Source organism: Hirundo rustica, chromosome 8 (genome assembly GCF_015227805.2).
Source record: "Hirundo rustica isolate bHirRus1 chromosome 8, bHirRus1.pri.v3, whole genome shotgun sequence".
Taxonomy (NCBI): Eukaryota; Metazoa; Chordata; class Aves; order Passeriformes; family Hirundinidae; genus Hirundo; species Hirundo rustica.
In genome coordinates, this window is record NC_053457.1 from 19676743 (window position 1) to 19693324 (window position 16582).

General features: G+C 39.9%; 1 protein-coding gene and 1 long non-coding RNA gene across 3 annotated transcripts in view; both read left to right on the forward strand.

Annotated features, from left to right (window-relative positions):
- The window catches only part of LOC120755994 (uncharacterized), a 37846-nt gene extending 34310 nt beyond the window's left edge, over positions 1-3536 (forward strand). The window contains exon 7 of one of the 2 annotated variants that reach the window (XR_005701974.2): positions 410-3530. This is a non-coding gene — a long non-coding RNA (uncharacterized LOC120755994). Of the gene's footprint in view, positions 1-409 lie in introns of both variants that reach the window. The other variant, XR_005701973.2, reaches the window with a different exon arrangement.
- Positions 3537-15969: 12433 nt separating this feature from the next.
- Positions 15970-16582, forward strand: part of TNKS2 (tankyrase 2) — a 29677-nt gene continuing 29064 nt past the window's right edge. Inside the window, exon 1 of the mRNA XM_040071449.2 lies at positions 15970-16315. Within this exon, the coding sequence (XP_039927383.1) occupies positions 16111-16315 (205 nt within the window). The 5' untranslated portion in view covers positions 15970-16110. The remainder of the gene's footprint in view (positions 16316-16582) is intronic.

Genomic DNA, 16582 nt, shown 5'->3' on the forward strand with positions numbered 1-16582 from the left:
GAAGACCCCCTTGTAGGGTCTGAGTAACACTCCTTTACTTGTTCTGCCACCCAAGAGACATCATCCATTTCTCTGTTTCAGGTTCTCTTACAAGGTCCTTTTTGTCTTGTGTATCACAAGGGAAGAATGGGGCTTGGAAATCAGTACAGTGAAATTCTGTGCCAAGTTTTTCCTGGATTTTCTGTGTGGGGAAACATCTCCGCTATGGCATACATCTAAGAGATGAATGAATGAAGCTTTTCTCTTTCAGATTTAGTTTAATTTCTTACCATTTCAGAGACAAAAATTGAGTTTCCCAGTATCTGACCTAGTTATCCCTCTTTGGGTGCAGCATACATATGTATATTAATGTATATTTCCCCAGTTTCACGGAGGTCAAATCTCATGCAGACATTCACTTCATTTTTAGATTTGCTGGAAAGAATGAAGCTCTTCAACCCAAGCGCCGTAATGTCATCAGTCCTCTTTCATCCTGCAGTGGAAGGAGAAGTCATTATGGTCCTGAGTGTAGAAAGATTTGTGGCCTAAATAATATATTTGCAATAAATTGGTTTCTTTGGGTTATTCTTAGATGCTGCTTCCCAGAACACAGATGGTTTACTGTCAAAATGTGCTTGCTCCATATATGCAATAATGCTTACAGTAAGTTTTGCAAGATTTAAAATGGCTTTAATCAGTGAGAATAATCTTGCATGTTTCTCTGGAGAATTGCAGTCACAGAACAGTGGAGGTTGCAAGAGGCCTTTTGAGGTCACATAATCCAGTCTCCTCCTCAAAGCAGGAATAGCTTTGAGTAACAAAGTTAGATCTGACTGCTCAGGTTGCTTGTCCAGCTGAGCTTTTATAACACCTTCAAGGACACAGCCTCTCTACACAATCTGTGCCAGTGCTAAAAACTCTATTAATTTTTTCTATTTATCTGTCCGGAATTCCTGTTCTGCAACATGTGACCACTGCTTCTTTTCCTTTTGCTGTACTTCTCCAGGGAAAGTCTGGTTCCATCTTCTCTTGGTTTCCTCTTAGCAGTGGGAGGCTGCACTCTGGCCCACTCTAACTTAGCTTTTCTTTTGCAAGTTAAGCAAAGTCAGCTCCCTCAGTCTCACTTTCTGCAGTGCATTCCAAGACCATGCTGGTGACCTTCCACTGCTCTTAATGCAAACCTAATCCTTGAAGCAAACCCAACCCCCACACATCCTTCCTGGCTAGTTCTTTTCAACTACTTTGTGTTAACCAGGCAACTGGATGGACTTAGTTCATTGAGCAAAACACAGCTCGTGCCCTAGCTTCATTTACGCTTCACTCTGCTGCAAAGGCATGGATCTCACCTTGGTGACACTGGCATGAATTTCCTATTCATGATGTACACTCTGTGTATGAGGAGTTGAGGGCTTTCAACTAAAGAGAAATCACTGAGTGTGTTGCGGGGGGAAAAGGAATTCTGTTTCTATTCCCAGACTAGGAGAAAGCAAAAAGCTTCTCTTAACCCAGAGGTAGCTAATTTTTTTTCTTTTTAAGAAGGTTGTAACGTTTAAAGGAATAAATGTCCAAGAGTGCTTCTTGGAAACATAACATTTAAAAAACAAAGCAAACCTTTCGCTTTGCCTTCACCAAAGAGTTCTATCAAGGATCCTTTTGCAGAGGATGAGATGGGACACCAAACAACACATGGCATTGGTGGCATGGCATTCATGTCCTTCTCCTAGGTTAGGGAAAACCCATCCTGAAGTATTTGATCCTTTTTATACACCCATATATTTCTCTGCAGTATATTTATGCATGCAAAGATGCATAGCTCTAACAGGAGAGGCTCAGAGAGATGGAGTCCAGTCAAAGCAGTTTCAGACTATTCATAGGACAGAAGCTTGTTGTCATCAGGCCAGGGCCTGGCCATATCAACTGGCTTTTATGGGAGAGGAAGTTGTGGTTCTGTCCTTTGGGAGCGAGTGAGGGAATGGAGGGAAGTAAAATATTTACACAATAAATCTTTTTTTTCCATTCCATTTAAATTACTAAATTTTTTAATTTCTCTGTACCCCAAGGGAAAGAAAAGTTGCTCCCTTGGTAGCTTTTTTCCTCAGGTCAGTAATACAGACAGTGAGCATGAAAGAAAATAAACTCTAGCTATGTATAAAACAGGTAGCACAGAAATGATGCATTCATTTTATTACTGCCATTATATCTTACACATTTGGCTTCTCAAGATAATAGCCATATTCATAATTTATACAGTCTGTGTTTGAATATCCCTTGAAGAAGGTATTTAAGGAGAAACTTCTCTGCTAGTCATAGCACAACCACATTGAAAGCAGGATGGGGTGTTGGTCAATGGAATGTCTCTGTTTTAGAAATTACACCCTATTATCAGGGCTGCTAGTTTCAAAATCAGGTTATGCATGCCCTGCAGGTATAATACCAGAAAATAAAATAGTGTACCTGGCCCTTTTATATAACACAATGTAAGTACAGATAGAGGAGGAGAAGTGATGATTCATTATCTGTTCATCCAAAACCCAAGAGTGCTGATTCACATACTACATCCTAAAGCTTCACAAGTCTAAACATATTCTTGACTATCATCAAATCATCTTTCCTGTGCACAGGAGATGGGCTATGCTTTCTGTCACCGATCTTGTTCTAAATCAAAACTCTTGATCAGCCTTAGAATCAGTAGCATTTAATCTCTCTTCTAGTATATCCTACTTCTACCATCCCTTGTTATAAGTTTTGCAAGTGATATGGTACTTGTTCTGTCCTCTGTGTTTTCAAACAGCATATGGAACTTTAAAAATACATAATATAGTTGATAGCATACTACAGCTTTTTATTCCAGGCTTATGCTTGTGCCTTGTTTCTTATGATAGCCATATACAAAAATGCAGGCAAATCAATCCTTCCTGCAGGACAAAGTCATTCTGTCCAAGACAGGGTGCTTTCTGGACTCAGATATTTATGGTTTTTACTTTTACATCAGTTGGATGAAGTTAGCAAAGGTTCTTTCTATGATTTTTATCAAAATAAGACATTGATCTCTATTTTGTTTATACTGTACAAACTATTAGAGTTGGGTGCAAAGCCGATAAAAAACAGCTGTTCCTAATGAAAGTGCATGAGACCTACTCCAGTGTAAGCACATCAGACTGGTGTGAAGTATGAATAACATCTACCACGTAAATATAAAACGTCCCTGCCCTGATTCTCTGCTGACATTTCTAATGATACCTTCTCAGCTAAGTCAATAGAGATAGTCTCTTGCTTTGGTGGGTCTTTGAGATCCTCTGTTCTCAGGATCATCTCCTCTCTTTATTCATATGAATTGGAAGAGTAATTATACTCCTGAAGCTCTTCCCCTGAACAATGTAACCACACTCAGTGTGTAACCCTTACAGTGCAACTAATAACAAGGGTGGGAACTCCCACTTAAAACTCCTACCAGGCTTTTCTTGATGGCACAAGTTGATGCTTAGAAACACATTCAGTGGGATGTGTTCCGAGTTTAGGGACAATTGTACTTTCACTGTGCATCATTCCCACAGCCACAATAGTTTCCAGAAATTTAATTTAATCAGATTGAACTGTAAAACCAACACAAATCTGTTGTAATGCTGAAAAGAAATGCCATTAAAAAGTTACAGTTTCATGAAGTATTGCTTAACATTTATTTCATCTGTCTGTATTGTCTGTTTATGGAAGAAGTTGTTCAGCAGACCAGATGAGCAAACCTGCTTTCCCTGCAGATTCCTATTGGTGTAAATTTAACAGTGGAATGACCATGTTTCCATCCCTTATCATAGAGTTAGATGGTCAAATGCCTGAATTACAGCAGGACTTCATAGCAGGAAGGAAACACGACTTACAGATAAACCAGACTATATGAACTCCATCAACCTGTAACCAAAGTATGGTAGAACTCTTTGAGCTGCTGCTATGTCACACAGCATTTTAACTGCTACCAAAATGTATTGTGACTCCATTGTTGATATACAGTAAAATCTAAAACCAGGGTTTTTTTCCTTTCTAAGTCTTCTGAGTAGATGAGTTCAATTACCCACTGAGACTTCACTCTTGCAGATAATTGATTACTCAACCACCTTAAATTTGCCTTTGGTAGCCAGGCTCAGAGGGCTGATGATAGGATGGCTGATGCAAAAAGCGTATGCATGGATTTAGAGTGGGTGAGAGAGATATAAACACATCCTGAGAAAATGTTTAGTTTGCTTGCTCTTTTTTAATCTGAAAAACAGGGCACTGATTTCCTGCCAGGGGATACTTTTGAATAGAAATGTCTGGAATTGCCTACTAATTTGGTTTAACTTGAAGTAGGAGGCAGAGAGAGGGAGGAAATCATGATGGAAGAAAATGGATGTCAGGCTAGGGAAAAATTGGGCTAGAGGCTCTGTATCTAGAGGCTTTCTTCTGTCTCTGAGCAGGTGCTACGACAGAGCCCTATTTTTATGGGGTCAAGCATTTTCTTCAAAGGGGACTGAGAAGGGAGTTCTACCAGTTCTTGTTGGTCCTTTTCTCCCATCACAAGTGTCATAATTTAAATGTAACATGTGCCAAGAAAGAACCAAGAAAAAATAATTTAGGCACGTTGTCTAAATATGAAGGGAAATTTTAAGTCTTCATAAATTCTGTATTTTCACTGCAGGTAAGTGTTTTGTAGGCACATTTGAATTTATCTAAACATCATTACTCTGAAATTCAGTCTTGGGTATTTTTTAAAAGAAAAAAAAACAACAACAACCTTTTAGTGTCCTTGAGCAGTGCTAAGTACAAGGTCTCTAATTCAGAGGAGATGGCTGGCCACTGCCCTTTGCTCTCTTTCCTTCACCTTGTGCCTCAAGTGATGCAGCACAAAATTTAGGAAAAGGTGACAGCTAAAATGACACGTGACATTTTAAGAAGCACGTGTGGGTTTTTTGGTTGTTGTTGTGCTGTACACATGTGTTTGGGTTTTTTTTGTCCCTGCAGTTAGAGGAGCTGTGCTAATCACGAGTGTCTTAGAGTGTCTGTGTGCCAGTCTTGAGGCTGGGCTCACATGTCTGCACAACAAACCCTCCACATCCCTGGACTAAGGCGAGGCGGGTTACTGGAGGGATATAACAGGGACTCAATGTGCCATTCCCATTCTTGCCCAGAGGACACAAGGGGAAGGGATCAGATTCATCCTTGCCTCCTCCCATTTGTAGCTAACAGAAGATATTGATTCAGAAGAATTGATTCAGTGGGTCTTTCTAAGAAATTTAGAGTCATGTCAGGGGTTTGCTAAAGACAGAACAGGACTTGAGATGAACTCCTTCATCCTGAAAAATGACTAAGAGCAGTCTTGTTGTCAGTGGCAGCTGAGAGGCAGCTTCCAAGGTGAGCAGCCTGCGAGCTCCAAAGTGGTGCCTCACAGAATCAGTGAATTATTCTTACCATATGCTAACACACCAGGTGCAAAAACAGGGTTAATGTGTCAGTGGATCTGCTGCAAACACGTGCCAATCTGGTAGCACAAATGCACAACTATTAACATATATTTTAAAGGAAAGGCTCTACACCATATTCAGAAGCAACTTAAAAATAGGAGAGTCTTAGTTTCACATAGATAAACTTAGAGGACCTACACAAGATAATAAAAGGTACACAGCAAAGGAAAAGAACATTCAAATAAATCCCTGCAAGTCACTGTGGCCCTTCTTTGAATTCTTTCCAAATTTAGCCTGGAGTGTCCATGCCCATGTCAAGTTGTTTTTGTACACAGCACAACAAAATTAGTTCAAGCTAAGATTCAAACAGAAAAAGAAATTCCATTATCTCTTTCATATTTTTCCTTCTTAATCACTTGATAACTTAAAACTTTCTGTAAATTGTTGACAGAAAAATTTGCTAGTTAAGAAGTTTTTTAGAGATCCCTGAATTGAAAGTCAGAATGTGAAGTGAGCACCAATCAAGGTATCAAGAAACTATGACTAGTCCCTGGAAAGGTTGTTACTGTTTGGGGCTTTTTTTTTTTTGTAAACATACTTTTTCCTACAAGAGAAGGAATATAATTTTTCTTATTAAGTAGCCACAAAGTGCAGATAATTGTCAGTCACTGGTGAAAATATTTACCCCCCCAACTGCCAAAATTCAAAAAATTCTTAGAATTTTTTTGTATGGAGTTTTTTTATTGTTTGGGATTCTTGGTTAACATTTATGTAAATATTTCCATTTACTAATTTTAAGCACTGTGGTGTTTTGCGAAAGAACAGGGTACAAAATATCCTGTGTGCAGAACTACAATTTAATTTGTTAGCCATATTTCTAATGCAGTTTTTTAGCATAACAAAAGCACAATTTTGGCCTAAAAAAATCAAGGTCTTTTATTGATTTTAAATTTCTGGTTTGAAACTTTTTGATACATAATTCACATTATGTTTATGGTGATTTCTCTTCATTGAACTTCTTTTTCCCTAAACAATGGGCAGAAGGCAGGGTTTCTGAATGGCACCAGGATCTAAGATTTATCAGGGTACTTGGCATCAGAATTAAAAAGAACATCAGACTTTACCATTACTTGCAATAGCCACATACCCAACTGCTTTGCACAGTTCCTCCCAATATAAACACAGAGGGGTTATATTAAGCCTTGTCATGGTTTGATTTTGGAGCCCCTCTCCAAAGAGTATAATGTCACCTAAGCTTTCACATTTGTGCTGGGAACAGCTAGAGCAGAAGCCGGGGTTTAAAAGAGGACACTGGCAGTTTGCCTGGAAAAAAAAAAAAAAAAAAAAAAAAAACCACACCACCACACCAAACTGCCAATAAATTTTCTGTCTAAAGTGTCTGGACAAAGTGTAACTTAGAAATTAAAAAGAATCAATAACCAGGCAATTTCAAAATACAAACACACAATCTTGGATTCCTTGTTTCTTTGTCAAGAAAAAGTATATTTCCAAAGTCAGTAACTAAAAGTTAAATCTGGTTCCTCAGGCTGCTTTCCTAAAGGAGAAGCTTCAGTGCTGTGCCAAGCTGACTTCTGTCCATACATACAGATCTCTGTGAGTAACTCTGTGAGCTTGGCCTGTGTGGGAGCATCACTTGGAATCCAACGTTTCTGATCAGACTAATAATAATAATAGCAAGCCTATGACTACTCCATTCTGCCAACAGAACTATTTAGGTGGTTCTGATATCACTTTGCAGAACATCTGCTTTTACTTCACTCCTTTTTCATTCTTGAATTAACTCTTAGCACACCTACAGTGAACTCGTCTACCATCCCGACTGGGTAATTACCTCAATAAAAAAGGCAAGATAGCTGTATGGATGCTGTTTTGCAAGAGTTCACAGAGCAGTGTTGTACTCCCTGCCCGTCCTCCATCCATCCTGCTGCCTCACAAGCTCCTGTAGCCTGCAGCCTTAGTGGCCCTGTGCAGTGTAAGGCACCAGCTCACACCACGTCTTAACCCAAGCGTGCAAGCCAGCATCTGCTTTACGAGGATGTTGCTTTACAGAGTGGTCTCAGGGTGGCCATTAATGTGTAATTTAGATTCAACCACTATGGTTTCCCATGGCTTTTTTGAACAATGTAAGTAGCATGAATACTTGTTTAATTTCTTACTATACTGAAGCATAATATCTTCTGATTTCTGCTTCTCTTCAGGGACTTATTTAATATTCCTTTTAAGAATGTTATGAGCTCAGCATCAAAGTACATTATAAATCTGTCCGGAAATAAAAAACACAGTGCTGAGGAATGTCAGCTAAGGGAATCTATAGTAGATTTATTTCTTTCTCTCCCACTCTTCTGCCAGTGCAGAGGCAAAGGCAAAGCCTCCAGATTCTTCTCCTATCCTCAAGGGACTGGCAGTTGACCAGCTGAATTAGCAAAGCATTTAGGCATGTTACTGAACTTCCCATAAGCAGGTCTCTCTATGAAAGTCAACAGGATTAGTCCAAATATTCCAGTACTTTGCTAGACAGAATTAGGCCATGTGGGGAAAAGAATATCTAATTCAGCTTTTAGCCAAGGTGGGCTACACCTACAGAACTCTGTGAGATCTCTGGTAAAAGCAGACCAGTTCTCCCCCAGAAGATGGTGTTACTGTGCTGTTAGATGCAAAAGACAGTTTCTACTTCACACTCTCTATAAGGTAAACCCAACTTCCCAGAACTTCCCTCTCTGTGTTACCTGAGTAGATGCCAAGTGTGAATTGCTCAGAAAAAGTACAATTTGATTTTATTCCAAGTTTGTTTTGCTAAGAGCTTTTTTGGCTAAACTGGAGAATTCCTAATTCCTCCTGATTTTTCCTTACTGTGATTGCTCTGTCTTGGATAAAATGAACACAGGCATGTATCAGCTGTTGTGGTAAAATCAGCACTGTGGCCTCTCAGATCTTTGCTACAGCACAGACTGCTTTTGGATCACTCAATGTCGCTGTATAAAGGAAAACTGATATTCCTAATAGCATTAATAAATACTGCTACTGTGTAAAGTGCCTGGATGGAGAAGAAAACCCTTGAGCCATTTGTGCATGTGCTGTCATCAGTTCTATAGTGCTCTGCACTCTTCTGAATGCACAGTTGACTTTGCTGGTTGTGTCAAACTGACTCAAATGATAATTTGTTTGCCTGCAATTTAAGGTCCCTAGTAACTAGCGCACATTCCATATATTTTTTCCAGGAATACCATTTATCTTGAGTCACATACAAATTAGGCAACTTGTATCCAGTGTTTATCTGTTGCAGAGGACTTCTGTTTACAAGCTAAGAGGGCCACAAGAACATCTGGATCCTGTCATCTAGACTGCAAGGGCTATTCTGGTCCACACTGAATAGTTTCTATGCAAGGACAGTATTGAGGAAGACAGCAGTAGCTCTGCTCCATAAGCTGTCCAGACAGCAGAGAAAGGATCATCAGTGAAATTATCTCTGAAGAAAACCAGTTAGTAACCTAATGTCAAAAAGCTGTTTCACTGTTAGATGCCTATGGGACCTTTATTTGTTTACACACATATTGTGTGCAGTGATAGCATTTCAAATGTCTCTAAGGTTTTAAGATCTTCATCATGCTCACTTCTCCACACCAGTCTAACCTTCCATTCAGCTGCTCTGTTTCCAATCTTGAAGATGTTCCAATCATGAGGCAGATCTGGAAGTAAAATAGGCTCCCACTGGGCATTTTCTGGGGAAATGAGGTAGGATACTCTGTTAAATACTTCTCATCTTGAAGACCAAAAGGCTTGGCCAGATGAGGCAAAGAATTGAAAAGGAAAGAGTGAAGGGTGACCATTCATGCTCCTGGGATGATTCCAGAGAGACAGAACCTGAGATATATTTAGTTCTAACCCCAAATAACCTTGCTGTTGAAATGAAATCTTGTGTAACTTCACCTTAGCAGCAATAGTTGGCATTTATGTAATTATGTAAAGTAAAAGTTACCTATTTTTTAATGACAAAGAAATGTATTCAGTAATCTCTAAAATATAAAAAGGAAAACTTTTAAATATATTTCCTAGATAGCTAAAATCCTCATTACATAGCATTACCCTATACAGTAAAAAGTATTGCCATTTAAGGAGGAATTTATCATGTATTAGGCATTGGCTGTACTGGCCAAGTACACAGAGCCATGCTAAATAATCACATTCCCAGGTGAAATTTAGCACCATTTACTATTTTTAGGCAGTCAGATTACATCACTGTGTACCCATGGTCTTGAGAGTGACCATAAGGCAACATTTCAACAATCAAGTCATGTTTGATAAAAGAAAAAAATCAGTAATTTTCTGGACTGAATGGAAAAATTATCTTCCATGGAAAAATAAAGACAAAATTATTGCTACAAGGCTTCATATAAACTATATAGAAGAAATCTCAGTTGCTTATAATAATTGGAGAATAAAAAAAGTAGATAACAGAAATAATCCTAGAAAAAACTGCCTGAATAAAGTGCTTAAAATTTTCTCTCTCTTGCTAAAAAAAACCAAAATCCAGAGAAAGGCTGTGTATACACATAAATGAATGCTATGTTGCCATACATTTATGTTCCTGAACTGTGATGGAAACCAAGAATACCTAATTTGCTAATATTTTCCCATCCTTTAAATGTAGAATATTGACAATAAACAAAGCGAACAAATTTGCTATTCTATTTAAAAATCAATTTACTGATGGGTTTTTGCATGTGTGTGTGAGAGAGAATGATATTGAAGACATTTTACTTTTAAAATGTTTTAATAAACTCCAGTGTAAAATTCAGTAAGCCTTTTGTAAAGTGTCAATGAAACTGGTGCAAGATTCTTTTTCTTGCACATGTTCAGTCAGGTATACATAAAAAAATATAGAGCTGTGAAACAGAGGCTTGAAATGTTGCCAGTTTAAGGGCTTTAATTTATTTTTGCAACTTAATTTGCTTTCAACACTGTTCAAGTGAACAGTTACTTTAGAACTTTCTGACTACTCGATGTTTTCTAACTTTTGTTAGACTCAAGAATTCAATAAATTGAAGGTGTAGCCAGAGTTCTGTTGCTTTTTTTGATCTCAGAGGTCTGATAAAGGGATTCTGTTTTCAATTGACTCATGGAACAAATAAATGAAATAGATTTCCCTTAAGTGAGGATTAGCCATTTATTTGCAGTTGCTGTCTACTCTGCATTCAGGTGGGAAGGCAAATGTCTTTACCTGGTAAATATGTGAGTATTATGAGTTTTTTCTGTTAAAGCCAAAAATATCTTTGGATGAAGATTTTAAACCTTGCTTGCAGGAACATAAGAATTGTCTTAATTGAGCACTTTTTTCTTCAAAGAATATCCCTCACAAAATGTACTCTACCCTTTTTGAGACATTACTGGTTACACTGAATTCTATGGTGGGGGAAAAATCCTCCCAAAGGAGAAATTTCTAGTTGTAATGCTGGTTTAGCTCTGTGATAACTTAGTAGGCTATGCTTAGTAGGATATATACATAACTGTGTTCACTTCCCATAATCTTCCTTTTAAAAAGAAAAAAATTGTATTTATTTTTATAGGTTTTTATTGAAAATTTCTGACCATTAGAGTGTGACTCCAACAACCATTTGGACATGTTTCCTACTTTCTGTCACTCAGTTAGAAATCTGCATAAATATATTCTTCACAGTAAGTCTTAGGATTTTAATGGTTTCATGTCTGATTTTAATACCACTTTAATGGCATTCCTTCTTCTCATCACAGTTCCTCTTCTAAATCACTGCCATGGGCTACTTTTCAGCAGCAGCCTTCCATTAGAAATACTGAAATTCACTGGATTTGACAATTATTACTCCATGGTGAAACTATAAAAACTTCTTAAACTAACTTTTTCTTAGGCTGAAGTCAAGAATAGTCTGTTCATTTTCATATATATATATATATTTTTTTTTTTTTCCCCCCATTGGACTGTGGAACTAGCTGTTCCAAGAAGCCATCATTTGAATTGTTGAGAAATTGCCTCTCAAAGATCTGTCCTGAAATAACAACTTGACAATCTATGTGCAACTGTTTGGAGGGGTACGCTGCTACTTTCTTAAAAAACATTACATTTAGTTTCTTCTTTGCTTTCCTTCACACTGCCTGCTCCTCTATATGGTATTTACATACTATAGGCAACCAATTTAGGTATCCAAATTAAAAGTATGGGCTTCTTATGCCATCAATGGAAAGAGGAACAGTGCTTCAGAGGGCAATTAAGAGTAAAACACTAAGAAACCTACCTGCTTTGTCAATTACTTGGACGACCTGGACACTTCTGCTAAATGCCCAGGAAAGATTGTGAAGTTGTCTGAACCTCCACAGAGCCTTTTTTATTTTTTTTATTTATTTTTAATTCAGACAGAAAACAAATACTGAAATTTGTTAATAAAATGTCACTGGAATTGCAATTTAAATGCATGGAGAGTCTCTTGCTACTTGTGGGTTTCTCCTCTGAAATATTCTCCCTTAAGATGATTTTTCAAGAGAATTGCTCCTTCCCCAATACTATCTCAGTCAGTTCTACACAGATTATAACCTAATTAGCCCACTTTTTTTTTCTTTTGATTGGCTTCAGAAAAATGAATTTCACAGTTGGACACACATTCTGGTTTGCCTTGAATTTTTTTAGCATTTTCATATTATTATACATATTTGAGGTACAGATGAATCTGTTTTGCTGGTATCACCAGTCAATGCTGATCTTTGCCTCTACTGCTCCTCTGCTGCTTGTGGTTTCTTCCCAATAAAAAATAACAACTTCCCAGGCCTCTGCCATGTCCCCATCCTGGCATTCTGTGTAATTCTGTTTTGCATGCAAGGAGCCTACACTTTTAAAAAAGCTCTCTGTCATCCCAGAATGTTCCAGGCACTACAGAAAAACAAACAAGAGCTCCCTTTAAGCCCTCTAGACATGTTTCTGTCTAGCAGTTTTTGACAGAAAACTGGAACAATTTTAAACAAATCACAAATCCAGTTTCCATGAACTCTCTTACATTTATCTGTGCTGCTGGTGTCTAGATTACAATCTTCTCCTTAAACTAAAAAGAATTTTCTCTAACTGCTGTCACCACAGCTGGTCATGAAGCTGCTGAACTGTTATCTTGGTTGCTGCATACACAGACGCAGTATTTTGGTAACTAAATAGCCTACCATTATATCTTGTTAACAACCCACAGTGCACCCCCATCTCCTAGAGGGACCACTTGGCTTTGTTTGCTCCTCTCTGAAAAGCTCCGTTTCTCAACATTTCACCATCTCCATGTCTCCTTTCTTTCTTTTTTCTTTTCTTTTTTTTTTTTTTTTAACCCTTTATTATTCCACAACAATATTTTATAATTATTACACTTTAGCCCCAACTGCTGGTAAAATAAAGGTACATATAAAACACCACTAAATACACATGGGTAACTAAATACATAGAGAAAAAGAACTGGTTCCTACTTGTTTAAGAGATATAGCAAAAATACTTGATAGATTAAATAAAAAGGGGAAGGGAGAAAATTTCTTTAAAGATCCAGTATTACACTTATTTGCTGATGTCCAGCCTGTACTGCTTTGATTTTGCAATGAGTCCATATTTCTTAAATTGATCTTTTCATTTAGAAAAAGAAGCTTGCACTGAGAAAGTTTCTATTTATGTTATAAAAAATTAGTAATAAACAACGGATCACTTCTGTTTCTCTCCAAAGTAAACCCCTTTCTTTACAGGATTGTTTTATTATTTCCTGATGATTATTTCCATATTAATTGTCCCTGGTTTAGGCTTTTTTTTCAAGCCTCATCTGGAAATACTTCAAATGGAATAAATTTAAAACCATTCTCCTTTTGGAATAAGCTAAATTTCTGAACTCCTGAAATGTTCTATTTATTCTAGCATTTTACTTTGCTTCCAAAAGCAAGGAAAAGCACTGCAGGGACCAAACAGAAGGAACTGGAAAATCCTCATAATATGAAGGGATGACAGCCAAAAATCCTAAATCTGATGGACTGTCTTGTAGACTGGCATGAACAATGCCTCTTCCCATAAGTAAATCTTAAGCCCCTAAGCAGAAAGGAAAAGCACTTATTTTTAAGGCTGCTTTAATCTTTCCATACCAAACAGTCTCTATTTTTTTCCTTATTTTTCTGTATCTTTATTTATTTTTAGCCCCCCCTTTTTTTTTCCAGTTTCCCCTTCCTCTTTATCTCCTTTCCTTTCCTGCCCTCTAGTGACCAACCGAGCATGTTTCTAAACAAACAGCACACTTCCAAAACACTTCATGTTTCTGTTTTGTGAGGTTATGCCACCAGAATAAATACACTTCAAAGGTAGAGGCCATTGGTATATCATAAATTACACTAAAAGGAATAACAGTGATTTTTTTCTGAGCTATTCATGACTGAGCCTCTCAGGCTGGGTTAATAACAGGTGGGTTACAAAGCCCCTGCTGCCTCTAGGAAAGTCCCTACCACATGTATTGGGTGGGATTTGGCATATATTTCAGCTATAGTTTTCTAACCATGCTATTGTACAGAAGAAGAAAAAAAATTGATTTTATAGATTATTTTCTCATAAAATAAACATATAAATAGCATTAAAAAAGGGGTGGGAGTGTGTATGGGGAATCTCAAAAGTCACTGTGAAGACTAATGATACACCAGTCCTAAAATATGCTGAGAGCCTTTGCCTCCTTGAATTCAAGGCTAATTGAATCCTGCTCTTACAGTATAATATTTTTTAAATTGTTTCCTCTCATATAGACCTGCTGTACTTTCACACTCAAGCTGTCAGGAAGACATGCTGGCAAAGGAAATCAGGCCACAGATAATTTAGAATAGTATCTTTGGGGTATAATGATGTGGACAGAATGTATCATTTATTTCAGGCCACGCTCTTTATAATTGTGAAATATTGTTCTGGATTTAAAATTACTTAGAGGACCAGAGGAGCAGGATGTGTTTGTATTTACACAGGTATTTGCACTTCCACGGATTTCTAGATACAAAGTCCCTTCTTTAATTTTGAAATTGAAGCAGTCAAGTTAGTGAATTTGCTACTTCTGCTGTAGGCCCAGAGAAGGGTTTATGAACTCAAAAGCTTGTATCGTTTTTCCAGCTATGCTAATGGTGATAATAAAAGATACAAATGGCAGCACTGTAGGTCTTGTTTTCCGTCTGTGGCATCTGCAGGAAGAAAGGGAAGCTCTCATCATGCATACTTTGGAGGAGTTGGGAAGGTCTGAGAGGGCTGCAAGCCTGAGCCACATTTGATGGCAGTTTAAGTGGGAACATTAATGGCCCGTGCAAAGCAGTGGATGAATTATGTAGGTATGGGACTCTGGCCATAGCCAGGCTATTCCCTGCCTGCTGAGCGCAGCTTGAAATTTAAACGGAGACACAGAGAAAAGCCAGTGGGATTACAGAAAACACACATGACCGAGGAATCACATTTGTCAAACCACGTGGTTTCTGCCCCATGCCGGCTGTATTTCTCTGTCACACTGCCAATGTGGCTATGTGTAAATTCCTAAACTGGGCAGGCCAGAGACACAAGCATCAGACCTTGATCTGTCACTAGAGCATGGTGACAGCCTGGTACAGATTGTAGTCTCCTGCAGAAAAATTCCTGGGTGCAGTTTAGGCATTAGCATGGATCAGGGAGAGAAATTTCAATGTAACTGCCTTGCTTCAGGGACAGGGATGTTTGACAGAATGGAAGTAACTAGACTGTACAAATGTGTGAGATCTTTTTCCTTGTACTCAAGTCATTTAATTTCCTAATGTAACAGTAGTCTGCAAAATGAATTGAGTTTGGAGTTACTCATCTTTGCATTTGCAACAGGAAGGTACTGACCCTATTCAACTACCTTTTCCGGAGTAAATATTTTAATATGGTGTGAGTGGGAAAAACAAACAAACAAACAAAAAAACCCAAACAAACAAACAAAAAAAACCCAAACAAACAAACAAAAAAAACCCCACACCACAACACATTTCAGAATCATCAACAGAATCCTTTTCTAGTCAGTCCCATCTGGGCTCAGGCTTCCCCATCAAGACGATGAGGCTTACGAGAGGGGGAACGGGGTGTGGAGACGGACACTTCACGTTCTCTTCCAAAACCTTGAATTGGCAAAGTCAACTAACAGGGTTTTTTGATATCTGTTTTCCGATATTAATAAAGAGAAACGTGTCATTTGCGTTGTATAATTTCCATTCCATTATGCAAGCACTCAGCTTCCCCGGAGTCACAGTATTTTGCTTTAAAAGCAACTGTGGGAGGATCGCGAAGCCATCGGCACCAAAATGCAGTCTTACACATTTTGCAGAAAACCCCGTACATTTAATTACTGAAAGCAGCAAAGGTACATTTGTTCTCTATTTTTTCCCGCTCCGCATCATCCCCTTGAGGGAGCAGGGGGCAGCCCGTGTGCCCCGCGTCCCTCAGGTCCCGCTCTGAGGCGCTGTGGCGCTCCCGGGCCGTGCCCGCTGCCGGGGCGGCGCCGCAGCACCGCGGCCCGGCGCTGGGAGGCTCCCGCCGCTCGCGCCTGCGCAGGCGGCCGGCGGTGCCCGGATCCCTCCGCCGGGCGCAGCGCCCGGCCCGGAGCGCGTGCGGAGCCCCGCGGGCCGTGAGGGGCGGCGGAGGCTGCGCGGGGCCCGGCCCGGCCCGGCCATGGCGGGGAGAAGGTGCGCGGGCGGCGCGGCCGCTCTGGCCGAGGCGCCGGGCTGCGGCGCGGCGGCGGCCGAGCCGGCCCGGGAGCTGTTCGAGGCCTGCAGGAACGGGGACGTGGAGCGGGTCAAGAGGCTGGTGCGGCCCGAGAACGTGAACAGCCGGGACACGGCGGGCAGGAAGTCCAGCCCGCTGCACTTCGCCGCAGGTACCGGGGCCGGGGGAGCCGGAGGGCAGCGCCGTTCCGCCGGGCCGCGCCGCGCCGCGGGGCAGCGCCGGGCAACTCGGGCCTCGCCGCTCGGGCCGGGCGCAGCCCGGAGGTCCGAGCGCTCCGCCGGCCCCTGAGCATCGCCCCGCGGCCCTGCCCGGCCCTGGGGCCGAGTCGGTGTCACCCATGCGGCGGGGTCGCCGAGTGGTCCAGCTGCGTCTGCTCGCTTATTACCTTTTCTTTTTTTTGTCTCCTTTTTTTAATAAA